Raw genomic sequence first — 26,545 nt, 5'->3', positions numbered from 1 at the left:
AGGGTGGAGATTTTTCCGATCTCCCAGGTGAACATGTGTGCAGACCTGTTTGTGCCTGAACCCCTTTCATATGTATATGCAAGTAGAAGATCAGGTACACACGTTAAAGATCCGGTAATCCATGTCAGCATTCAGTGGGTTATGGAAACAAGAACGTACCCAGCAAGCACACGCCCGAAAACGGAGTATGGCTGCCTACATGGTGGGGTAAAAAGTCATACACTTGCCCACTCGTGTACATACGAGTGAACATGGGAGTTGCAGCCCACAAAGGAAGAAGAAATGTGGCCCCTTGAGTATGGTATGGGTGAGAGGCAGTGCAGAAAGGGAGGAGTGGGACAGTGGCAAACAGAAGTGTCATATAGGGGAAATAATGGTTCATTGGTCTTGTGCGAATGCACCTGATGAGTGACTTCCCTTCCCTCATTCACCAGACTTTGATTAGGGATCTGAGTGCTAGTCATTTACTTGTTGTTTTTTTATTGATATGGATACTTATATAGTGCCCATCCTCGGTCAGAGACCAAGCTCTAAGCGCTTTACAAGCACGGGGTCATTTATGCAACAGGCTGTCTACCTGGGTAGAGCCGACTGACGGCTGCCACTGGGCACTCATCATTCGTTTTCGTTTCATTTTAGTCATTTGAATGAGATGATAAATCGAGGTCTGTTGTGTGACATGCACATATCGAGCATAAAACAACTCGTGGTACCAAAGGGGTTGTCCATGGCAAAATTCTGTGGGAAACTACTCTTTGATTGCAAAATAAACTTGCACTTGTAGACAAAAAAAAGGGGGGAATGGGTGGCACTGCACAGTGGTGATGTGCTATGTGCTCTTTCGGGTGGTGGGGGGTGGGGGGGAGCAGCCTGTATTTCAAACACTGCTATGACAAAATGTATTACAATAGAAACATGAGGACTGACTGTTCATGCACCTGACTGACTGCAGGACTCGCCCATCCACAAGTTCCTGTTCTGGGTGGCCATCTCGGTGCTTCAGCTGGACGAGGTGTCGCTGTATGCTGCAGGCCTGGCCCTCCTGGAACAGAACCTGCACACACTGGACAACATGGGGCTCTTTGATCGCGTGGTCAGTCACCCTCTCTTCTGTCCTTGCCTGCCTTTGTCTGTCCTTGGTACTTCCTGTCTTTGTCCTTCCTGCTTCCTGTCTTTGTCTGTCCTGGCTACTTCCTGTCTTTGTCCTCGCTGCTTCCTATTTTTGTCTGTCCTGGCTACTTCCTGTCTTTGTCCTTGCTGCTTCCTGTCTTTGTCCTTGCTACTTTGTCATTGTCTGTCCTTGCTGCTTCCTATCTTTGTCCTTCCTGTCTTTGTCTATCCTTGCTGCTTCCTGTCTTTGTCCTTGCTACTTCCTGTCTTTGTCCTTGCTGCTTTGTCTGTCCTTGCTGCTTCCTATCTTTGTATGTCCTTCCTGTCTTTGTCCTTGCTGCTGTCTTTTTCTGTCCTTGCTGCTTCCTGTCTTTGTCCTTGCTGCTTCCTGTCTTTGTCTGTCCTTGACTTCCTGTCTTTGCCCTTGCTGCTTTCTGTCTTTTTATGTCCTTGCTGCTTCCTGTCTTTGTCCTTGCTGTTTTCTGTCTTTTTCTGTCCTTGTTGCTTCCTGTCTTTGTCCTTGCTGCTTCCTGTCTTTGTCCTTGCTACTTCCTGTCTTTGCTGTCCTTGATACTTCCTGCCCTTGTCCTTGACTTCCTGTCTTTGTCCTTGCTGCTTTCTGTCTTTTTCTGTCCTTGCTGCTTCCTGTCTTTGTATGTCCTTGACTTCCTGTCTTTGTCCTTGCTGTTTTCTGTCTTTTTATGTCCTTGCTGCTTCCTGTCTTTGTCCTTGCTGCTTTCTGTCTTTTTCTGTCCTTGCTGCTTCCTGTCTTTGTCCGTGCTGCTTCCTGTCTTTGTCTTTGCTACTTCCTGTCTTTGTCCTTGCTCCTTGCCTTGCTGCTTTCTGTCTTTTTCTGTCCTTGCTGCTTCCTGTCTTTGTCCGTGCTGCTTCCTGTCTTTGTCCTTGCTACTTCCTGTCTTTGCTGTCCTTGATACTTCCTGCCCTTGTCCTTGACTTCCTGTCTTTGTCCTTGCTACTTCCTGTCCTTGTCCTTGGTACTTCCTGTCTTTGTCCATGTTACTTCCTGTCTTTGTCTGTCCTTGTATTTACTGTCTTTGCCCTTGCTACTTCTTGTCTGTGTCTGCCCTTTCTACTTCCTGTCTTTGTCTGTCCTTGTATTTACTGTCTTTGTTCTTGCTACTTCTTGTCTGTGTCTGCCCTTTCTACTTCCTGTCTTTGTCTGTCCTTGTATTTACTGTCTTTGTTCTTGCTACTTCTTGTCTGTGTCTGCCCTTTCTACTTCCTGTCTTTGTCTGTCCTTGTATTTACTGTCTTTGTTCTTGCTACTTCTTGTCTGTGTCTGCCCTTTCTACTTCCTGTCTTTGTCTGTCCTTGTATTTACTGTCTTTGTTCTTGCTACTTCTTGTCTGTGTCTGCCCTTTCTACTTCCTGTCTTTGTCTGTCCTTGTATTTACTGTCTTTGCCCTTGCTACTTCTTGTCTGTGTCTGCCCTTTCTACTTCCTGTCTTTGTCTGTCCTTGTATTTACTGTCTTTGTTCTTGCTACTTCCTGTCTTTGCCCTTTCTATGTCCTGCCTTTGTCTGTCCTTGCTACTTCCTGTTTTTGCCCTTTCTACTTCCTGTCTTTGTCCTTGCTACTTCCTGTCTTTGTCTATCCCTGCTACATCCTGTCTTTGCACCTTATGCATTTTACCAAGGAATTTTAATAAGTCTAAATACATTTTACCAAGGAGCGTTAATAAGTTGGTATACATTTGTGGATTATTTAAAGAGTGGAAGAGTTAGTGTGTGGGCCTGTTTGCAGCAGTTCCCAGTATTATTAGTGGTGATAGTGACAGTGGTGAGTGTGGAGTGTGTCATGATGTGACAGTGGTGGGTGTGGAGTGTGTCATGATGTGACAGTGGTGGGTGTGGAGTGTGTCATGATGTGACAGTGGTGGGTGTGGAGTTTGTCATGATGTGACAGTGGTGGGTGTGGAGTGTGTCATGATGTGACAGTGGTGTGATGTTAGTGACAGTGGTGGGTGTGGTGTGCTGTCATGGTGTTAGTGACAGTGGTGGGTGTGGTGTGCTGTCATGATTTGACAGTGGTGTGCTGTCAGTGATGTTAGTGGCAGTGGCATGTGTGGTGTGCTGTCATGGTGTTAGTGACAGTGGTGGGTGTGGTGTGCTGTCATGATTTGACAGTGGTGTGCTGTCAGTGATGTTAGTGACAGTGGTGTGTGTGGTGTGCTGTCAGTGATGTTAGTGACAGTGGTGTGTGTGGTGTGCTGTCATGGTGTTAGTGACAGTAGTGTGTGTGATGTGCTGTCATTGTGTTAGTGACAGTGGTGTGTGTGGTGTGCTGTCATTGTGTTAGTGACAGTGGTATGTGTGATGTGCTGTCATTGTGTTAGTGACAGTGGTGTGTGTGGTGTGCTGTCTTTGTGTTAGTGACAGTGGTGTGTGTGGTGTGCTGTCATGGTGTTAGTGACGGTGGTGTGTGTAGTGTGCTGTTATTGTGTTAGTGACAGTGGTGGATGCGGTGTGCTGTCACTGGTGTTAGTGACAGTGGTGGTTGTGCTGTGCTGGCATGGTGTTAGTGGCAGTGGTGTGTGTGGTGTGCTGTCATTTTGTTAGTGACAGTGGTGGTTGTGCTGTGCTGGCATGGTGCTAGTGGCAGTGGTGTGTGTGGTGTGCTGTCATTGTGTTAGTGACGGTGGTGGTTGTGCTGTGCTGGCATGGTGTTAGTGGCAGTGGTGTGTGTGGTGTGCTGTCATGATTTGACAGTGGTGTGCTGTCAGCGATGTTAGTGACAGGGTGGATGTGGTGTGCTGTCAGTGGTGTTAGTGACAGTGGTGGGTGTGGTGTGCTGTCAGTGGTGTTAGTGACAGTGGTGGGTGTGGTGTGCTGTCAGTCCCTGGAGCAGATCATGATGGAGACGAGGGAGCCCCTGGAGTGGCACTTCAAACAGCTGGACCACGAGATGGGCCTCAGCTTCAAGACTAACTTTAACTTTGCTCTGGTGGGCCACCTGCTGAAAGGTGAGAGCTTCATCCCCCCCCCCCCCCCCCCACACACACACACACACTCTTCATTGCTTCCTTCTCTTCATCACTTCCACCCCCCCTTCCCCCGCCCCCCCAATTTTTCAATCCCTCCCTTCTCTGCATTGCTCCCCACCCCCCTCCTCATCACTTTCTATCTTCCCTGTCTCTTCATTACTTAAACAGAGGATTTATTCTTTTGGTTGTGAAATAGACTGTTCAAATAGAAGGAGTGATGGGTTTATTTTATTCAACAGACTTGATCTGGTCATGTATAACTAATAAGATCTAAAAATGCATACTCACTTTTTAAAAATATTATTGCATAGCTGAAAACCAAATACAGTATGCAGTCTTATTTTGCTCTGGTGATGATATAAGTGGACAGCTTGATCAGAGCCAGTGGCTAGATTTGATTAACATTTTTTTTAAAGAATATTTGTTAGAACTTGTGTTGATACTTATTCATGGTATCAGCATAGTTGGACACTTTTTTTGTTGTTGCCCAGGAACATTTGATTTATCCTAGATGCTAATCTGTAACAGCATTGCTGCCACTTCTTGTCCACTTGTTTTCAATGATGTGTGTAGAACTGTGCATATATTGTATTCATATAGTATTAATCTCTTTCTTTTCCTCTTTTTATTTTTTTATTTTTAACAGGTTTCCGTCATCCATCACCAACAACTGTATCTCGCACCATTCGTGTTTTACATCATCTTCTGGCTATCACTGTCAAATCGACCAACCGTGACAAGTTTGAAGTCACCACAGAAACTGTTGCTTACCTTGCAGGTAGTGATCATATTCTGTATTCTTGGATTTCAGAAGATTAAGAAATCTTAACTTTTATGTATTTTTTTATATTGTTTTATCTATTTATGTATTGATATGTCTAGTTATTGATTTTGTTTAAATTTTATTCTAATACATTCTGATATTCTAATACATACAATGTATGTACTGGCAGCCTCTCCTACTACTCTGAAGTTAAGATGGAAAAACAGCAGTTTTGCCCATTTTCTCCTAGCCTGGATCTGAATGATGTTTAAAAAATAAAGATGTTTTATATAAAAGTAAAGTTGAATTTCCCCTCTATCATATGCAGTCTTTGTTTATCTTCTATGTTTTGTTTTTGTTGAATATACAAGTAAAAATCTTGAATAGTCAGAGGGCTTCTAGCATGCAGTGGCCAACAGCCTTGACACAGATTGTGTCAACTGGTTTTCGTTTCTCTTTCTTTGGCATTACCAAGACCCTTAAACCTACAAGGCTGTTTGTAGCACTATTTTATACATCAAACCTATGCTTTCCAGTGGTTGTTGGTATGGCTTGAAAAAAAACACATTGGGAATGTAGTGCTAAAAAAATGATTTTGCTTGATTTTACATGTAAATTTTTCAAAACAGGTGCAACATTAAAAAAAATGTTAGGTATAAAACAAAAGCTCTTTTGATTTACTTTTGAATGGTATGTGAAACTTCTGCACGACATCATTGGTGTGGACAAGCTTGAAGTCATTCAGATGCAGAAATAGATGAGAAAAAAATAGGCACAATTGCTACAAAATATTACTTTCCATAGTTTTTGTTTTATGTTAACATACTGTGATCCTGTTAAAATGGAGATTCGTCCAGAAGCTCAAAATGAGGTGTGAAAATGTTCATTTTCATTGAATTTCACTTGACTAGAACTTTGGTTCTAATATAGATAAATGTTTTTTTTGTTTTTTTTTGTTGGGGGTTTGTTTTGACTTGCTTTTTTAATCTAAGCTTATTATAGAGTTATTTCAACAGATCTTTTGTTGTTGTTTTTTAACTGCTGGAAATACATGCATACATACATACATGCACCCATCCATCATCTCTTTCATCTGTCATCTGTTTGATCCTTTCAACAGTTAATGGGCTCTTAAGGCTGGACCAGTACATTGGGTCAGGCATGTGTACCCAGCTTTTTTGTTATGCAGGTGTAGTGTATGGTATATGGGTCAATTCACACACTGTGACATCTCCTTGAAAGTGAAACTGAAACTTTGTGTTGTTTGCTGATGATGGTGGTGGTGATGACGATGATGAATATTCATGGTGCACTCGCTAATTTTGCCTTCTGAAGTGCATTTCTCTAATTCTCAGATACAGATGGAGCATGGGTGTTGGACAGTGAAGCCAAAGATTTCTTTGGATGATTAACAAAACTTATGCATTAATCCTACGGATGCACACATCATGTCTGATTTGTTTGATTAACTTACGCATTAATCCTATGGATGCATACATCATGTCTGATTTGTTTGATTTCATATTATTCTAATGTTTTGTATGTTCCATGTTTAGCTCTGTTAATTAATGGTGCAAATGGTGTCAGATTGAATTAAAAAAATTTTTAAAACAATTGAAAGTAAAATTATTGTGCGTCAGAAACAGATGCCACTTTTTGTTGTCCTATTTTCAGTTGGTTTCTATTGTTGTGAGATGGTGTTAGTTATGTTGCTCCTCCAGCCCTGGTGTCTGTGTCGGAGGAAGTGCGGAGTCGCTGCCACCTGAAGCACCGCACAGCGCAGTACATCATCACGGACTCCCCGTCCTCAGAGAGTCTGGGCTCAGAGCTGACCTCCTCCACAGGCATGTATGTTTCCCCCTCCGTCTCTACTTCCACCTTCGTCTCCAGTGCCTCCAGTGCCACTGTGGGTTCTGCAGCCAGCTCAGGAATCAGTCCCGGCAGCAACAGTGCTGGGGGTGGACCTTTGTCAGCCCCACCTGGCACCTCCCTTGGCAGGCGGCAAAAATCGTGTGACCTTCTGGACCAGACAGCCATGACAACAGCACGGCAAGGGAAGAATGCTCATCTTACGCAAAGCCAGGTAGGGAATTGAAATAGGTCTTTAGTGTTCATTGACTGTTATATTTATAGTTAACTTGCAGAGCATGCACTTTTGGAATGATGTTTACTCTCTCTTTTTTTTTTCCTTCAGCAGTGCACATTATGAAATTCATTACTGGATATCTGTTCATGTGTGACAGACAAATTATTGCCAGCGAAAGCACATGATGCATGACAAAAGGTGAACAACACTTGCCAAGAAATGATCGAATTGTGATTGTGTATGATCATTGAATAAACGTTGTTTGATCTCCCTAAAAAAAGTTAATTGTGTTTATAATTGATCAAAAAAGGTCACTGTTCTGTCTGTCAGACTTTTATCTCATGCAGATAAAAGATGTAAAGAAAATCAATGGCAAGAAAAGAAAAATGAAGTGCAAGCAGGATTTTTAACACACTTGCACACATATACATACTCATAAATGCAGATCAGTACATTGTGCAATGCATAGCATTTGACAGTGGTGAAAAAGGTGATCACTGCAGGAGTTCTGGAGAACAGGAGGGACCAAGGAGTTTTAACACCATTTGGAATTATTTAGCTTTAGACTTTTTGTTTATCTTCAAAAACAGGCCATTTCCATTGAAAAAGCCTTTACAGTTTTACTTGTCACCATTTGGTTTGAGCGGGCCAAACAGAAAAACAAACACAAAAGACTTCAGATGGAGTTGATCGGTGTTGAACATTAATGCAACAGGCTTTTTAGAGATAATTGTGCTACTTGAAAAAGATATTTGGCAAAGTAAGGAAATATAACCCTAATTTGTCTGATGTATGTGTATTTCTTTGTTGACCACCTGTTTCCTTTGTCATCGAGTGTGTGGTGCAGCTTTTATGATGTGTTACCAGTATGGTTCACTGGGTGATTGTCATGGTGTGTGTGGTGTGTGACCAGTATGGTTCACTGGGTGATTGTCATGGTGTGTGACCAGTATGGTTCACTGGGTGATTGTCATGGTGTGTGTGATGTGTGACCAGTATGGTTCACTGGGTGATTGTCATGGTGTGTGTGGTGTGTGACCAGTATGGTTCACTGGGTGATTGTCATGGTGTGTGTGATGTGTGACCAGAATGGTTCACTGGGTGATTGTCATGGTGTGTGACCATTATGGTTCACTGGGTGATTGTCATGGTGTGTGTGGTGTGTGACCAGTATGGTTCACTGGGTGATTGTCATGGTGTGTGTGGTGTGACCAGTATGGTTCACTGGGTGATTGTCATGGTGTGTGACCAGTATGGTTCACTGGGTGATTGACATGGTGTGTGAACAGTATGGTTCACTGGGTGATTGTCATGGTGTGTGTGGTGTGTGACCAGTATGGTTCACTGGGTGATTGTCATGGTGTGTGACCAGTATGGTTCACTGGGTGATTGTCATGGTGTGTGTGATGTGTGACCAGTATGGTTCACTGGGTGATTGTCATGGTGTGTGACCAGTATGGTTCACTGGGTGATTGTCATGGTGTGTGTGGTGTGTGACCAGTATGGTTCACTGGGTGATTGTCATGGTGTGTGACCAGTATGGTTCACTGGGTGATTGTCATGGTGTGTGTGGTGTGTGACCAGTATGGTTCACTGGGTGATTGTCATGGTGTGTGTGGTGTGACCAGTATGGTTCACTGGGTGATTGTCATGGTGTGTGACCAGTATGGTTCACTGGGTGATTGACATGGTGTGTGAACAGTATGGTTCACTGGGTGATTGTCATGGTGTGTGTGGTGTGTGACCAGTATGGTTCACTGGGTGATTGTCATGGTGTGTGACCAGTATGGTTCACTGGGTGATTGTCATGGTGTGTGTGATGTGTGACCAGTATGGTTCACTGGGTGATTGTCATGGTGTGTGACCAGTATGGTTCACTGGGTGATTGTCATGGTGTGTGTGTGATGTGTGACCAGAATGGTTCACTGGGTGATTGTCATGGTGTGTGTGGTGTGTGACCAGTATGGTTCACTGGGTGATTGTCATGGTGTGTGACCAGTATGGTTCACTGGATGATTGTCATGGTGTGTGTGGTGTGTGACCAGTATGGTTCACTGGGTGATTGTCATGGTGCGTGTGATGTGTGACCAGTGTGGTTTACTGGGTGATTGTCATGGTGTGTGTGATGTGTGACCAGTATGGTTCACTGGATGATTGTCATGCAAGGTTCGTAGGGTCCTTTCAAGTCCTTTTAAGTCCTTAGGAATTGGATTTTGGTCAAAAGGCCTTTTAAGTGCTTTGATTCAGCAAGTTGGTCCTTTTAACTCATCAGGAGGTCCTTTTAATTTTTGAAAGGTACTGTTAAGTCCTGTTTTATGAAGAGAACAGATAGATACCTTTTCCCGCCTTTTCTCCTCCTCCCTCCTATTTTCCTTACATTGCTAGTTAATTGGGATCGAGGCCTAGTTTGGAAAGTGTTTTCAAGCTAAACGTTCAGAATGCCAGGGAAATGTTCATTTCAGGATACATGGTTATCTGAAAAAGTTTATTGTGAGTGGGTGAGAAGGAATACTGAGGACAAGCATTCTGCTCGCTGCCTTTTTTGTGGAGTTTCGTTGAAAATTGCATCAATGGGAGAGAGTGTCCTTAAACAACATGCCAAGACCGACAGACATGTGAAAAATGAACGAAAATTCAAGGCAGACATGGTCACCAGATGTAACATGACTGATTTCTTTTCAACAAAGTGTACAAGCACAGTCACTTCCAGTTCAACTAGCAGCACTAGTCGTGCCACTGCCAGCAATGAAGGTGTGTCAGTACAAGTCCAACCACAGACATCTACTACTAGTACTAGGCCTAGGTCTAGTTTTGATCTTGACAGTGGTCGGTTGAAGGCTGAAGTATTGTGGGCAATGAAAGTTGTGGACTCCCACTACAGTTACAGATCATCAGAGCAGAGCGGAGAATTGTTTAGATCTATGTTCTCAGACAGTGACATTGCTGCCAGTTTTAAATGTGGGGAAACAAGATGCCGATACCTGACAACATTTGGGCTTGAACCCTGATTTTCTGAGCTGCTACAAAAGAATGTCAAGGCTTCCTCTGAACTAGGATACGTTTTGCTCTTTGACGAGTCTTTGAACAAGGAAAACCACATGAAGCAAATGGACTTTATGATACATATCTGGCAAGATTCTGTTGTGAAAACACGGTATTTGACTTCAGAGTTTTTGGGCCACGCCACAGGAAAGGACATGATTGCAAAGTTTGAGTCAGTCTTCACAAAGTACAATTTGAACAAGAGAGACTTGCTACAGCTTGGCATGGATGGGCCCAACGTGAATTGGACTGTGTACAACACCATCAACTGTGACATTAACCTTTCCCGTACGTCGCCTAAAATTTTGCGCGCCGTACATCGTGGGTGTGCAGAAACCCATGGTTTCTAAGAAGGAATGACCCCTCGCTGTACGTCGTGGGTGTGCAGGCACCCATGGTTTCTGTGTACGAACTAACCCTTCGCTGTACGTCGTGGGTGTGCAGGCACCCATGGTTTCTGTGTACGAACTAACCCTTCGCTGTACGTCGTGGGTGTGTAGGCACCCATGGTTTCACTGAAGAAATAAGACCTTGCCGTACGTCGTGGGTGCACAGTAACCCACACCTGTCCGTAAAGCAAATTTGACTTTTCTTCAGCAGACTTGCATGCGCAGTTTCCACTTGTGCGTGTAGGCTATTTACTCCAGTGCTTGACCAGGCGCATTGTGAATAAGTTTTGCCTGTGAGAAGAGAGTGTTGTTACTTACAAAAAACGTTTTTTTTGTTTTTGTTTTTGTTTTTTGTGTGTGTGTGTGTTGTTTTTGTTGTTGGTTTTTGTTTTTTTTTAGCGGCTACACGCCCATCCTCTTTCGGTCAAGGCTATCCCTAGCCAGTGCTGATATTTTTTAGCCCACGCGCGGTGCTGCTCGAGGCAAATAGCAGACTGTATAGCTATGCACAGGCGGCTGCATGAATGTGCGTGTATCTGCGTGTTTACATGTGAATATTATTGCATGTTTGAGAGAGACAGACAGACGGACGTAAAGAGCAACAGACATAGAGAGAGATAAAGAGACAGTGTGTGTGTGTGTGTGCAGTGTGTGTGTGTGTGTGTGCATGGAAAGGCTTATATATAGCGTGTAGGCATATAAAATAGATGTGGATATGTGCATGAACATGTATGTGAACTCGTGTAGCACAGTGCAGTTTCTCTCAAATACAGACGCCCACAAACTGATATTAGAGATAACATGCATATTTTATTCATCAAATACCTAAAAGAAAGATTTTTTTCTGACACAGTTTTAACTTTGTCATAGTTCATCCAAATATCAAAACAACATGCAAGCTCGCGTGCGCACGAGCGCACACGCAAGCACACACACACACGCACTCGCATGCACGCACACGCAGGAACACACGCATACATGCACACAAGTACACACACACACATGCGCACGCACGCACACAAACACTTTTGTCACAAATTATACTCCGCAAAGAACATACTGCATTATTCCTGATTATTGTTCTCTCCCCCCTCTCTTCATACAGCCAAATAACGGTGTTCAAATACAAAACACTTATGCTATTACATTCCAATATGCTATTACATTCCAATTCTGTTGCAGAGACCATTAAGATCACTCACTGCTGACAAAATTGTTGTCATTGATATATAACAATGTGTGCAATTAGAAAAGGAAATCCTTTTATAAAGAAAACAAATATACACAAAAGTTGTTGCAGACTCCTCCTTCCTCTTTTCGCTTTTCAGCTTTGAAACGGACACACACACACACACACACACACACACGCACAAACACACATGCACACATACACACACATATGCGCGCGCGCGCACAAACATGCGCACACGAACACGCACACACAGCTTTCAATGAAATCATAAAAGTAACCTACTCGCTGAACTGGCAACACTTCGTTCAGAAAAGGTAGGGATTGCCCCATTTGATGCAGATTATGATGAAACGACTAAGGTCAAGACTTGAAAAAGAACCTCTACAATAAAACAGGTATGTCTATAATAATGTCACTAGAGGTGAAACTTTATGTTCAAGCTTTCTTCTCACAGTAGGGCACTGCTGACTCTGAAATTAAAGGCCCTCCTGTTTTTGGAACCTCAGGGGCTATTTAGTTTGCTGTTAGGTATTTTGGGGTTTCTCTTTCCTATCATGCTCTTTTCCTCCCTAATCTTTTTGTCTGATTTCTGCCTCATTTGCCCATTCTCCTGCCTTTTTTTTTCAAGAAAACGTCTCCCCAGCTCCACAAAGTCGGAGTATAGCTGCCTTTATGGCGGAATAAAAAAAGGTCATACACGCAAAAATCCACCCCCACTGATAGGCAGGTAGGTTATTGTCAATTTATGTCCTTAGATTGGGGGTGCTCGCAGGAGTTGTACGAAGAAGTTCAAGCTTTCTATGGGCAACTGCTGATGAGAGCCTTCCTACTCCGCAATGGTAACAACAGTGCTGGTGGAGGCCAGTTCACTACAGTCCTGGCAGATATGCTTGACATGTTCTTTGCAAAGCCAGGCACAACAGTGGAAGCAGGACATGGTGGACTTGCGGTCAGACTTCCAGTGACAGGAGCCACAACGACCTTGCTTCCCTGTACCCTTTTTTGCTGCCTTTTTTGGCGGACATCTCTTGCCAGAACTGGTTGCAATCTTTCGTTTGCCAGATGCATTTATCTCTGACACCGATTGTTCAGACAGATGGTCATCGACAGACACCATTGTTTGACGGAGCGATCTGGAAAGGTTTGTGGCTGAAAGTCTAGTCTTTATCCGTTCCATGCATAAATGCTCTGCCACCTTGACCAGGAACTGCAGCCTCATATCAGGATGAGACAGCTTGTCATGTGGAAATTTCTTTTGCCAGATCACCCTAGCAGCAATGGTACCCAGGTCAAGTGTATTAAAGAACATGACCATGGGCCACCTCCTAGTGACCCTTTTGGTGGAGTACGCGTGGGCCATTTTGTCCATCGCATCCACGGCGCCTTTGGTGGCATTGTAGAACCTGATGATGTCAGGCTTCTTTTTTATAGCAGTTGGATCCCCTGCCTTGTCGTGGTGCATGGTGCTCAAAACTACTACGTTCTTGTTCGCCTTTGTCTGGTAATTCACCAGAGTCGTTTTCTCATTGAAAACAAAAGTAGAGCTATGGAGCTCCTGGCCAGCTTTTTGTTTGAAAGGCTCAGGAAGGAAGGTCCTGTTGCCTCTCACCGTGCCCACAAAAGTCAGTTTGTTTCGGAGCAGTGTATCCGACAGTTCCTTATCCGTGAAGAAGTTGTCGGCTGTCACATTTCGGCCTGTCTCGTAGAATGGCGTGGACAGCTGAATAGCCATGTTTCGACCTAGGTTGACCTGGCGTTGCGCACCAAGGGGTCGACCCAGGTAAGGCAGAGCAGACAGCGGATAGTTATTTTCTGCATCACATGCCCAGAAAATCTTCAGACCATAGCGGTCTGGTTTTGAAGGGAGGTATTGTAAAAAGGAACACCGACCACGGAAAGGAACAAGCTGCTCATCTATGGTAATGCACAGCCCTGGGATGTAGTATTTCATGAGTTTTTTTGTGAACGTATCCCAAAACTCTCGGAAGGGCGCAAAGACATCTTGGCATCTTCTGGCATTCCTAGTCTGTTTGTCATCAAAGCGGAGACAGGAAAGCAGTTGAAGAAAACGATTTCTGCTGAAAGTTGCCCTCACCAGCTTCTGCCCGTAGAAAGGGTCGAACACTACCGTGGTTGGCAGCATGTTTTGCTTCATTGCTCCTAAGAGCAACAAGCACCCTACAAGCCCCTTCATTTCTATGTCATCAGTTTTTTTTAAATTTGTTCCCTTTCTGTGGACTCCTTCCAGGTTTGTGTATTTCACCAAAAGTGTTAATTGATCTTCACTAAAAAAACAAATTGAACGCATCTGATGGCGTTCTGATTTCATCAGAACCAGGCACCTGAGTAGGAGGGGGCTTAAAAACATTTTCTGACGAAGTGCGCCCTTCAGAGATAGGAGGAAGGGAGTTCCACTTCGTGCCATCTTTTGCTAAGAAGACGGCATCTTCAATTGGCTGGTCAGTTACTGTAGAAGAGCCAGCATGCTGAGGAGACTCCTCTCGCCTCATGCGTTCAACATGTTCTGATAGGAAGGGAAAGTCGTCATCAGAGTCACTGGAGTCACAGCCGTGGTCCAATGCATATACCAAGTTATCTGGTGATGCAGATCCATCACCATGGAGGATTCTGCAAGATCCTGTGAAAAGCATTATACAATATACAAGAAAGGCAAGGCATACAAGACTCACTTGTGATACACTTTTTAAAAAAATCCAAGTTTTTATGTATTGAGTATAATGCATTTACTGTTATATTTATATTTTTTGTATTCTCTAAACTTGGCACTTTGATCTGATATTCGACCCAACAAAGGATCTGTCATTATTATCATTTTTTGTTCAAACAGGAACTTCTTTTGCTAAGCATGGAAGTTTTATTTATTGCAAACGTTTTTGTGTAGATAGCAGAACAAGGGAAATTACTCTGCTGGGGAACTTAGTTTGCTTTAAACTGATCTTTCTCATCTTAAACATTACATTTTGAAATTATACTCAATACATAAAAAGCTTGGATTTTTTTTTAAAAGTGCATCACAAGTGAGTCTTGAAGGCCTTGCCTCTCTTGTTTCAAAATGTAATGTTTAAGATGAGAAAGATCAGTTTAAAGCAAATTAACTCCACTAGCATTACAGAGTAATTTCCCCTTTTTACTATCCGCACCAAAACGTTTGCAAAATAAATAAAAATTCCATGCTTAGCAAAAGAAGTTCCTGTTTGAACAAAAAATGATAATAATGACTGCTGTAGCTGTTGGGTCAGAATATCAGATCAAAGTGCCAAGTTTAGAGAATACAAAAAATATAAATATAACAGTAAATGCAGTTTGCATATAATTAGGCTTCATTCTTTATTTTTTTGTGCCAATCCCAGAAGCGCAATATTGTTTTAAACAAGATGACTGGAAAGAACTGGATTTTTCCTATTTTTATGCCAAATTTGGTGTCAACTGACAAAGTAGTTGCAGAGAAAATGTCAATGTTAAAGTTTACCACGGACACACACACACACACACACAGACAACCGAACACCGGGTTAAAACATAGACTCACTTTGTTTACACAAGTGAGTCAAAAATGGGAACTCAACAGTAATTTCTATAAATCATTTCACTCACTCCCTGCACACTCACACAGACATACAGACACATACTCTCAAACACACACACGCACACGCACGCACACATACAGAGGCATACGTGTGCGCGCTCACCCACAAACATCGGCAAACAAGTCACATTCATTCATACCTGTATACACAGACGGACTCACACACCTGCACAGGAACTAGCACCCCTTCCCCTCACTCATTTCCTCCACCCACATGCAGCGTGCGCTCACCTAATAAAATTATCTTTAGTGTGATGTAGTTTTCACATGATTTACCTGCAGATACTAATGAAATATGACATTATTATTAGGGTGAACTCACTCTGATTCCTCAGCGTGGTGATATCTGGTTCATCATCACTTGTCATATCATCGGCACTGTTGACGCCCTCCTCGCGTGTATCTTCAAAAGCAGGACTATCCCGCATTCTCTCCATAGCTAGACAAATAGAAACAAGTTTGATTTTATCATAAGAAAAGCAAAAGTAAGAAACCAATTCTCTCTCTCTCTCTCTATCTCTCTCTCACACACACACACACACACACACATGCAAACACGCGCACGCGCGCGCACACACACATATGGTGCACACACACATACAAACACACACACACACACACACACACACACACACACTATCTATCTATCTGTCTGTCTGTGTCTCTATCTTCTATCTTTCTGTTGTTGTTATGAAAATTATGAAATAAAAACATGTGAGATCGGCAAAAGCCGAGAAATAACATATAACATACCATCTTCCACATTGTCTCCTTCACCATTTGCCAGACTGAGGGCTTCAAAGATGTTGATTCTGTCCATTATTCGTAAAGATTGAGCTGTAAAGAAAAAGAAATATTCTCAAACTTTGGCATAAAAATGCCCACTCGAGATCAGATTAACTAGCAATGCATACATTGTAATGGCAGTTTTTGCTAATCGTATCTGCGAGCATGTTCATTCTCTCTCCCTCTCTCTCTCTCTCTCACACACACACACACACACACACACACACAAACACACACAGACAAAACACATTCATTCACACATACACGCACGCGTGCTTGCGCGTGCTTTTGTGTGCGCGCGCACACTATCACACGCTCATTCACACACACACACATACACACATGCGCGCGCGCACGTGTGCACTCCCATTCCACGTGTTTACTGTATGGAGATCAGCAGATGCCCTAACATAGCAGCAACAGCCTGGTATCAGTCCCCCCTTCCCTTGGCCTAGATCTCGGCATTCCTGGCTGGCTGGCATTTTTTTTCTTTCTTTTTTTAGCCATAGTCGGGTTTTCTCTACTTTGAACAGATTAGCATAAGAATAAAATTTCTATATCAACTATCTTTCTTTTTTTAGCCATAGTCGGGTTTTCTCTACTTTGAACAGATTAGGATAAGAATAAAATTTCTATATCAACTAGATTTTAGATCAATTGATTTCAGACGTACAAAAATATCCAGTTCTTAGAAAGGCACTTTAATTCCAACTAGATAAAAAGCTATCAGTCAGTTGCTCCCGATCATTCTCTACAAGAAAAACAGTTCATTCAATATTGTTGAAGATATCTAGTGCAATAAATATTGTTTTCTGAAATTAGTTACAACTTTAGAGTAAAACTTACCGCAGACTTGAACCGGGATACGATCAACAAAAGACAAGGTCACTCTGATCTCTCTCTGTAGCGAGCCCAAGTGACGTCACGTCGACAACGCGTGGCATGGGTGGCTCCACACCCACGACGTACGGCGTGCAAGGTTTATTCTTTGGGAGTATGGGTGTCGTCACACCCACGACGTACTGGGACATTAATTGATTAATAACTTCTTTGTTTATGTATAAAAGAAAATAATGTTCAGTGGATATGTAGTAAACTATATTATGGACAAAGTCATGAAATTATGTGGAAGTGGCTTCAATATTACTTGAGTTACAGAGCAAAAACACTTGTCTGGGTGATTTCACACCCACGACGTACGGGAAAGGTTAAAGACAACCATGGAGTCACCTTGCTGCATGTGGGAAGCTGTGGCCTTCACACTCTGCACAACGCCTTCCGTACCGGTTGTGAAGCCACAGGGTGGAAAATAGAAGACTTTTTGTCTGCATCCTACAAGCTCTTTGAAGACAGTCCAGCTCGCCTTGAGGATTACTACGCCACAACCCAAGCATCCTCTCTTCCATTGAAGTTCTGTCGCCACAGGTGGCTGGAGAATGCTGTGCCTGCAATGCGAGCCATTGAACTGTTGCCCAATTTAGATTTGTTTGTGAAAGCTGCGCTGACCAAGAAGATCACTCTGTCACGTAATAACAGTTTTGAATGTGTGAAAACTGGTGTCAACAACCCTTTGCTGCCCAGCCAGCTGTCTTTCTTTGCATCTGTTGCTCGGCTCATTGAACCATTCCTGAAGAAATACCAGGCAGACAAGCCCCTCATGCCTTTCATGGCCACGGATCTCCAGACCATGCTGAAGAACCTCATGCAGAGGTTCATCAAAGAGGATGTGCTAACTGATACCCCACTGACTCAGATAGACTTGGAGGATGCAAACAATCTGCGAGCAAGAGTGCAGTTGGACTTTAAGACGACAAGCCTCGTCAACAAGGCAAAGAAGCTGCCAGGTGTATCCGAGGGACTAATCAGGGACTTTGACAAACAGTGTCGAAGCTTTCTGATGAAAGTAGTAGGGAAAATGATAGAAAAGTGCCCACTAAAATACGGAGTGGCCAGAAACATGTCATGCCTGGACCCTACCAAGCTCAACAACAAAGAAGAGAGCCAAAGGAAAATGAGTCTTCTTCTGAAGAATGCCATTGACAGCGGCAGAGTGACTGAAGTGAAGGCGGACACCATTCTTCAGGAGTTCACCAACTTCCTGCCTACTGCTGCCACGCACTCAGCCAGCTCCTTCAACTGTGAGAAAGACAGGGTGGACACCTGGTGGTGCCAGGCTCTAGAACACTCCCAGTTCTCCAACCTCAGGCCTTTCGTTAAGAACATGCTGTTGCTGTCCCATGGGCAAGCCACAGTAGAACGAGGATTTTCCTACAATAAAGAAGCTTCTGCTGACAATCTGAGCCAGAAAGCTCTCAAAGCCCGACGGGTCATAATAGACCACATCCGTGATGTTGGTGGAATCCAGAACGTCAAGCTGGACAAGCCCCCCTGGTGTCTGAAAGTGCTGCATGGGGCAGATACAAAGAACACCTGAAAGAACAGCGTCAGGAAAAGGAGACAACCCAGAACCAACTGAAGCGGAAGGCTCTTGAACAAGAGATTGGGGAGCTGGAGAAGAAGAAAAAGAAAGCAGAAAATGATTCAAAGCAACTCGCTGTTGAAGTTGACAACCTGAGTTTTAAAGCTCAGGAACAGAGGAGCTTCACATTGGTGGACAGGTCCAATGAGCTTCGCCTGTCTTCAAGGGACAAAGAAGACATAGCCAGCAGTCTATCCATTCAACTGGCAAAGAAACAAGAGGAACTTAAGAAACTGTGAAGTGTGTGAACTGAAGAAAAATACATGTGTAAATAGTAGTATAGTGGATGTGACAGTAGAATGTGTAATAGTAGTGTAGTGGATCTGATGGTAAAAAGAATGACAGTGATTCATCATTATGTGTCTACAATAGTTCGTGACTCACACTGTTCACAGTGAAATTGATAACTCAATAATCTATATACTTGTGAAATAAAACTTTGTGACAATAACATTCAGCCAAAGAGACCTACAGTGACGTGAATTGCAAAGACTAAATACGACAGTCAAATGGGATTAGCTGTTCTTCCGTTTATGAGAGGTAAGTGTCTGCTGTTCTGCATGTCAAATAGATTGGGGTGTACTGTAAAGTCATGTCGGCAAAGGTCCTTTTAAACTGATTTGAGGTCCTTATAAAGTCCTTTAAAGGTCCTTTTTTGGCTTCATGCCCACCACCTGGGAACCCTGTCATGGTGTGTGTGATGTGTGACCAGTGTGGTTCACTGGGTGATTGTCTTGGTGCATGTGATGTGTGACCAGTGTGGTTCACTGGGTGATTGTCATGGTGTGTGACCAGTATGGTTCACTGGGTGATTGTCATGGTGCATGACCAATGCGGTTTAGTGGGTGGTTGTCAGTGTGTGTGACCAGTGAGGTTCACTGGGTGATTGTCTTGATGCGTGTGATGTGTGACCAATGTGTTTCACTGGGTGATTGCCATGGTGTGTGACCAATGCAGTTCACTGGGTGATTGTCATGGTGTGTGACCAATGCGGTTCACTGGGTGATTGTCGTGGTGTGTGACCAATGCAGTTCACTGGGTGATGTTCCTGTCTGCATGGTCAGCCCCACCTGCTTCAGGCGGCCAGTCCCAAGGTGTGGCACAGTTTTGATTCCCCTGCTGACCCCGGCTCTCAGCCCCCTGCCACCACCACCACTACTTCCACCGCCACCACCTCCACCACCACCACTGCCGCTGCCATTAGTGGCGTCACGCCAACCATCACGGCCACGCCCCCCACAGTGATTGCGGGCAACACCAGCCGCCAGACCTGGACCAGGAGCAGCTCCATGCCCACGCCGGGCTCCAAGAAGATGGAGGCCACCAAGGCATCGCTCGCCCCACCCCGCAGTGGGCGCAGCTCTGTTTCCAACGAAAACAACGTGTTGCTGGACCCAGAGGTCCTCACCTACTATCCCACACAGGCCCTGGTCCTCACCGTGCTGGTGAGTGGTGGGCCTCTGGCACTGCTTCATGTCTGTGAGTGGTGGCCAGCTGTCACTGTTTCATGTCTGTGAGTGGTGGCCAGCTGTCACTGCTTCATGTCTGTGAGTGGTGGCCAGCTGTCACTGCTTCATGTCTGTGAGTGGTGGCCAGCTGTCACTGTTTCATGTCTGTGAGTGGTGGCCAGCTGTCACTGCTTCATGTCTGTGAGTGGTGGTCCTCTGGTACTGTTTCATGTCTGTAAGTGGTGGCCAGCTGTCACTGTTTCATGTCTGTGAGTGGTGGCCAGTTGGCACTGTTTCATGTCTGTGAGTGATGGCCAGCTGTTACTGTTTCATGTCTGTGAGTGGTGGCCAGCTGTCACTGCTTCATGTCTGTGAGTGGTGGCCAGCTGTCACTGTTTCATGTCTGAGTAGTGGCCAGCTGTCTGTCACTGCTTCATGTCTGTGAGTGGTGGCCAGCTGTCACTGTTTCATGTCTGTGAGTGGTGGCCAGTTGGCACTGTTTCATGTCTGTGAGTGATGGCCAGCTGTTACTGTTTCATGTCTGTGAGTGGTGGCCAGCTGTCACTGCTTCATGTCTGTGAGTGGTGGCCAGTTGTCACTGATTCATGTCTGTGAATGGTGGTCCTCTGGTACTGTTTCATGTCTGTGAGTGGTGGCCAGCTGTCACTGCTTCATGTCTGTGAGTGGTGGCCAGCTGTCACTGCTTCATGTCTGTGAGTGGTGGCCAGTTGTCACTGTTTCATGTCTGTGAGTGGTGGCCAGCTGTCACTGCTTCATGTCTGTGAGTGGTGGCCAGCTGTCACTGCTTCATGTCTGTGAGTGGTGGCCAGTTGTCACTGATTCATGTCTGTGAGTGGTGGCCAGCTGTCACTGCTTCATGTCTGTGAGTGGTGGCCAGTTGTCACTGCTTCATGTCTGAGTAGTGGGTAGCTGTCTGTGTCACTGCTTCATGTCTGTGAGTGGTGGCCAGCTGTCTGTGTCACTGCTTCATGTCTGGCACTGCTTCATGCTTCGTGTCTGAATTAAAATCTTCACAGTCATATGAATAGCAGGCTGTAAGTCTTCCATTTTAAGCTGTATTTCCGGATCATTAAAACAGTTTATTTTGTTGAGGCTTGATCCAGAATCCAAAAACACCAAATTACCACTTCTCATTTGCAGAAATGTTGGCTATGTTTGGTAAAAGAAATACAAATTCTGGACAGAACACATGCTGTGACACTAACTACACCATGGACGTATTTACTGCATATGAATATTCTAAAGTAGATACTGAATTAACTGGAATAACGATAAAATAATTAAAAAAACCGAATCAGTCGTTTCTTTCAGTTTGTCAGCCTGTTGTAGTCTGAGACTGGTTTGTGCAGATACATGTGTATCTGCCATATTAAAGAATGTCTTAAGTAATCGAGATATATCCCCAAAACAATTTAAATGGAATACAAATATAGGTTTGTTGATATATATTTCAAATACAATAATATATTTATCAGGCTAAAAATAAACAAAAAACACTTAGCTTTGAAATCTTAAATTTGATCGAGTGATGACAGATTTGGTGTCATATACTGTACCATGTCAAACTGATGCAAACTAGGCCTATCGGTTTGCTCTGCTTGGCCAAATTTCGCGCAGCTAACAGTGAAAAGACGAGCCGTCTTGCCCGGTCCGTTCTTAGCCAGTCAAACGCCTCTAAAAGCTATAAGCGCTGAATCATTCCTTTGGCCAAGGCTCTCCACGCCATCTTGTCAGGTTTATGCTCTGTCTCGTCTTACGCTTTTTTTGGCTATTAAGCGTATTCATTTGGCCTTATTTTGCTGCATGCGGCTTGTGTTTATTGTATTCTTACATCTGTGTATTCGATTCGACTCGGCCCCCTCGATTTGTTCGTTTTTCTCTACCTCTAAGTTGATCCTGTCTTTTCTTTCTCTGTTGGGGATCGGATTTCGCTGGGTGCCTAAGCGCGGGTACCATGCCTTGTATGCCATCCCATGATGGCAGGAATCATGAGGCTGGGATTGAGACTCGGCAAGAGACTCTCCCAGGCCCGGAGCTCATGATTCCTCCTGATAGGGACCGCGGCGATGCGTCTTTAGACGCTGATCACGGAGGCGACACTCGTACCAGTAAAACAGTCATGAAGGGGACCGGGGGGAAAGGGGTACGAGCGTCGCCTCCCGAGGTGTCCCAGCGCGAGGCAGGAAGAGGGGGGAGTGGCAAGTCCTCTCCTGGTGGTGGGGACTCGCGGCTAGGCGCGAACTCCCAACGGGAGACCACGCCCGGCAGTGACCCGTGTCCCCACTCGGAGACGGCCCTCAGGGGCCCCATTGCTGTTCCCCCTCCTCCCTCCTCTGTCGACCCCCTCTCCCACCTCCTTCTGGGGGGGGAGAAAATTTTGGTGCGGGGGAGGGGGGGGGGGGGGGAAGAGGGACCTCTACTTTGCCCACCCCGGACCAAGCCACCCCAGTCTCCCCACGGGAGGGGATTCGGGGCGCGTGGCCACCTGCTCTGCAGGTCTTCCCTCCCACTATCCAGCCGGTCTCCCCTGCTGGGGGAGGCCCGTGCGTGCCAGGCGGTTCTGGGCAGTCAGCCTGCTCGTCTTCGGGCGGGACTGACACCGGAGATTAGAAAAGAGAGATAAACCACTTGCAGAAATTGCTGAAGCCAGGCAGCCTGCGCCGCGACACGCATTCATTATTCATGAGCTGCCTTTGCCCCGCCCAAACCAAAGGAAAGCGTCAGTCGAACGCAGTCTCCTGAGTGATTTTATAATTTGGATTACACCTTTTTTCCCTTTTCTGTTTGCTTCATCCCACGCAGATGTCAAACTCAATTTTGTTGTGAATAACATTCCTAAATATTTATATGTATTGGTTACTTTTATTTCCCTATCACCACAGCACCATTTTTCATGAGTCGAAAGATGACCTCCATTGCGGAAAACTATAATATTGGTCTTATCGAGATTCACTGTTTGTTGTAGTCTGTCTGTTTCTTGCTTAAGGGCATTTAATTGATTTTGTAACCCTATGGGTGTGTCAGACAAGAGAACATCATCAGCAAATAGCATTAAGAGCAAATCTGTTGCGCCAGGTATCATTTGTATTTCATGTCTCCCCTTCTTTGATAACTCCACTGCCAATTCACCGATGAAAAAGGAAAACAGCTGTGTGCTTGGCATACAACCTTGTTTAACCCCTCTTGGACACTGAAAAAAGTCTGAATAAATACCTTTGTCACGAACACATACAAGTACAGAATCGTAGATGCTTTTAACAGCCATGTAAAACTCCCGAGAGAGAGAGACAGAGACTTAGAGAGAGAGATAGAGCACAATACAACGGTCTGCTCGGGCAACATGAAGCGTTCGTATATATATGAATTATATATATGATTATGTACATATAGATAGATTTAGATTTACATACTGATAGATCTATATGAAATTATGTATATATGTATTCATGTATGTATGTATAGACAGATGTTAGAAGAGAGACAGAGCTGAATATGTGTTTTATGTTTTGATATATATTTTTTTTTTTTTTTGTTTTTTTTTTTTGAAGAAATGGTGATGTAAACCAGAAAGTGTGAAGAAAAAGTAGCGTTACGAAAACGCAGTTCAATAATTTATAACTGTCTCTCTCATGTGCAACATTGCGCTCGGGGAGGGGGGGGAGTTGGTGGTGGGGGGAGCTGCTTTATTTTCTTTTTATATTATCTATATTCAAGCAGATGCAAACGTGCTAAAAACCAAAGCAAAAATGAATCGGTTTTCATTGTGTACAGCGAATCTTACTACACGTGGGAAATTCCAGGTGTAACTTAACTTTCGCTTTACTGCAGCTGAACCGTCAGAACCGACCAGTTTCCTTCAGGTGGGGAAGGAGAGGGTGATTTACCCCCACCCTTCCGCACTGCGTGTGTGCCCCAAAACGGCTTCAGCACTGTTGTAGACAGAAAGAAGGGGCCTGCCGCGAGTGGTTTATCTCTCTTTTCTAATCTCCGCTGACACCCAAGTCGGATCTGACCTCCCTCCAACTTGGCCAGGTTTTTCCCTTCATGGAGGTCAAGGCACCAGTGACCCTTGGGGTTGGGGTCACAGGATGGCTGGTGCCCACGAGTGGTTATCCCCATTCTACCCATACCCATTCTATCCTGTCATATGGTGCACGCTGGGTTGCCAGGAGGACCAGGGGCCAACCCCTTGTCCGCTCCCCACTGGACCCAACCCAGCACATCTCACAGGGTGACACACACAGCCCCGACATGATCGAGTGATGGCAGATTCGCTGTAGCGTTGCGAATAAGACTTTTTGTTTCCGAATAGAACATCCTTGGTTCAGTCCCGCTAGCATGCCTTGTTTGTTTGGATTTTGTTGTTGTTTTTTAAAAGCTTATAGATATTTGATACAGAACGCACTTCAACGATTTTTTTAAATCTTTTTTTTTTCCTCATGATTCCTTTACTGGATAAAGTGCATGTCACAAGTGAGTCTTGAAGGCCTTGCCTCTCTTGTTAATTTATGTAGTTGTGTATTTGTTTATGTTTCCATGCTTGTATGATCTAAAGTAAGGGAGTGTTCATTGAAGAGATGCTGTGATGTTGCAGGCCACCCTGGTACGAAACACAACTGATGAGAATGAAACTCGCATTCTGTATGAGTACCTGGCGGAGGCTTCTGTCGTCTTCCCAAAGGTGTTCCCAGTCATGTAAGTAACCTGAGGTGATCCTGTCACATGGTGTCTGTCAGCTGGGTCAGTCCACCCTATGTTACTGAATTACACTGTGTGTGAATTGTCTGACTGGTCTGTTGACACAAAGTAGTGCCCCACCTTTGTGGAGGAATCTAGAACTCTTTTTTGAGTTTTTCTTTTTCTTATTTTTGTTCTTTTGTAATGATTGTCGCATGCCTTTTGTTTCTTTCATGTGTGTATATTTTTGTAATCATTTAGTGACAAAAAGTGCAAATGACAGCTATGGTTTTATGCACAGGAACTTTTTTTTAAATAATTTTTATCATGACCATGTTTTCTGTGTTTTCACTGTCACTCATGTAAATTGCATTTAAAGTACTAAAAAAATAAAAAAAAGAATGTATTTACTTTCTGCTGAACACAGGAAAGTGATTGCCACCAAGTCTGTAGGTTGATGCTTTATTTCTTTTGATGAATTTGTTAAAAGATTATAGTATTTACAAAACTTTATTTAAAATTCATTTTGTGCTGACTACGTGTCATATTTTCATCATTCTTAGAGTCTCCATGTCACCAAGTAGAAGAAAAGGGAAGGCAGAAACAACAAAATAGTAATCACACAACTGGACCATTCTTGTCTACCCAATGGTCAGTGTGGTTCACTTAAGAAGCATTATGATTGAGATATGTAAACACTGGTGTGTCCTGGTTCCTTGGAATGTGATGGCTGTCGCTTTTTAGAGGTGCAGGAATTGATAGCTGTGCATGTGCAACTCTGTGTGTGTGTGTGAGTCTCTGTGTTTGTGTGTGTGTGTGTGACTGTGTGTGTGTGTGTGTGACTCTGTGTTTGTGTGTGTGTCTCTCTGTGTTTGTGTGTGTGTGTGTGTGAGACTCTGTGTTTGTGTGTGTGTGACTCTCTGTGTTTGTGTGTGTGTGTGTGTGTGTGCAGTCACAGCCTGCTGGATGCCAAGATCAACAGTGTGCTGTCCCTGTGCCATGACCAGGCCATCCTGAATGCTGTGCAGTCCATCATTCAGAACATGATTGCCTGTGAGGACGCCACACAGCAGCAGCTATCCTACCTCCAGAGTCAGTACCCTTCCACTTGCTTTTCTGAGACATAAAATCAGCAGCTAGCTCTTGTTTTCAATGAGAAATTTGTTAGTGCCTTCTGGTAGTGAATTGGACTCAGTCGGCTATGAACGAATATAACAACAAAAACAATGATCAACTGATTCTGTGTTGCAGGTATTGGGTTTGGTGGCTTGTGGAGGTTTGCTGGGACATTCACAAAGGTAAACATCTGCGAGTTTTGTATATGTGTGAAGGGGAAGGGAGGGGGTGGGGGGAGCACACATTTGTTCATGAGTGTGTGTCTTATGTTCACATGAGTGTGTGTGTGGAGTGTATATCAATTAACAGGCCAGCCAACGCTTCCATTTTCAGTGGAATTTATCTTGTTTGGTTATCACTTGATTCTACTCTTCCACTTGCCGCCCCCCCCCCCCCCCCCCCCCCCAAAAAAAAAAAATTCTGCTCTAGAAAAAAGAAAACAGTTTTGCTATCTGTGAGTGCACAGAGCTGCACAGCTGGGGTGTGTAATGGAGAGTTAAACAGTTTAGGTTCGCAACTTCCAACTTTCACATTGAAGTGTGTGTCAGGTTTAGGTTGCCTTAAGCTGGAAAACAAAAAGAGAGTAATGAGAGGTTCCACTTGGAACACACAGAGAAGTATCTGTGTATTGTACCATTAACTGTAAGTGTTTATCAAGCCTTCAACACAGTGTGCTCACTTCATTAAACATTTTCAGATTTTGCGTGGATGTTGTCTGGATGCACTGCATTACTCAAACTTTGACATTACAACATAGCCAAAGCTACAACTTCATCTGTAGTCACTTATTTTGGCGAGAGTTCTTCAAAAGCATGAGTTCTTCAA

The 26,545-nt window shown here is 44.2% G+C and overlaps 1 protein-coding gene across 12 annotated transcripts in view; it reads left to right on the top strand.

The window, feature by feature from the left end:
- Window positions 1–26,545, top strand: part of LOC143288455 (neurofibromin-like) — a 278,699-nt gene that overhangs the window by 233,045 nt on the left and 19,109 nt on the right. For 11 of the 12 annotated variants that reach the window (XM_076596958.1, XM_076596964.1, XM_076596968.1 and 8 more), the window contains 8 exons: window positions 953–1,093; window positions 3,967–4,093; window positions 4,761–4,892; window positions 6,599–6,960; window positions 19,523–19,903; window positions 24,522–24,622; window positions 25,557–25,696; window positions 25,856–25,902. In XM_076596958.1, coding sequence (XP_076453073.1) covers window positions 953–1,093; window positions 3,967–4,093; window positions 4,761–4,892; window positions 6,599–6,960; window positions 19,523–19,903; window positions 24,522–24,622; window positions 25,557–25,696; window positions 25,856–25,902 — 1,431 coding nt within the window. The remainder of the gene's footprint in view (window positions 1–952; window positions 1,094–3,966; window positions 4,094–4,760; window positions 4,893–6,598; window positions 6,961–19,522; window positions 19,904–24,521; window positions 24,623–25,556; window positions 25,697–25,855; window positions 25,903–26,545) is intronic. The other variant, XM_076596962.1, reaches the window with a different exon arrangement.

The sequence above is a fragment of the Babylonia areolata genome, chromosome 12 (genome assembly GCF_041734735.1).
Source record: "Babylonia areolata isolate BAREFJ2019XMU chromosome 12, ASM4173473v1, whole genome shotgun sequence".
Taxonomy (NCBI): Eukaryota; Metazoa; Mollusca; class Gastropoda; order Neogastropoda; family Buccinidae; genus Babylonia; species Babylonia areolata.
Note: the sequence above shows the minus strand (reverse complement) of the source record. Positions and strands in the feature narration are given on the sequence as shown.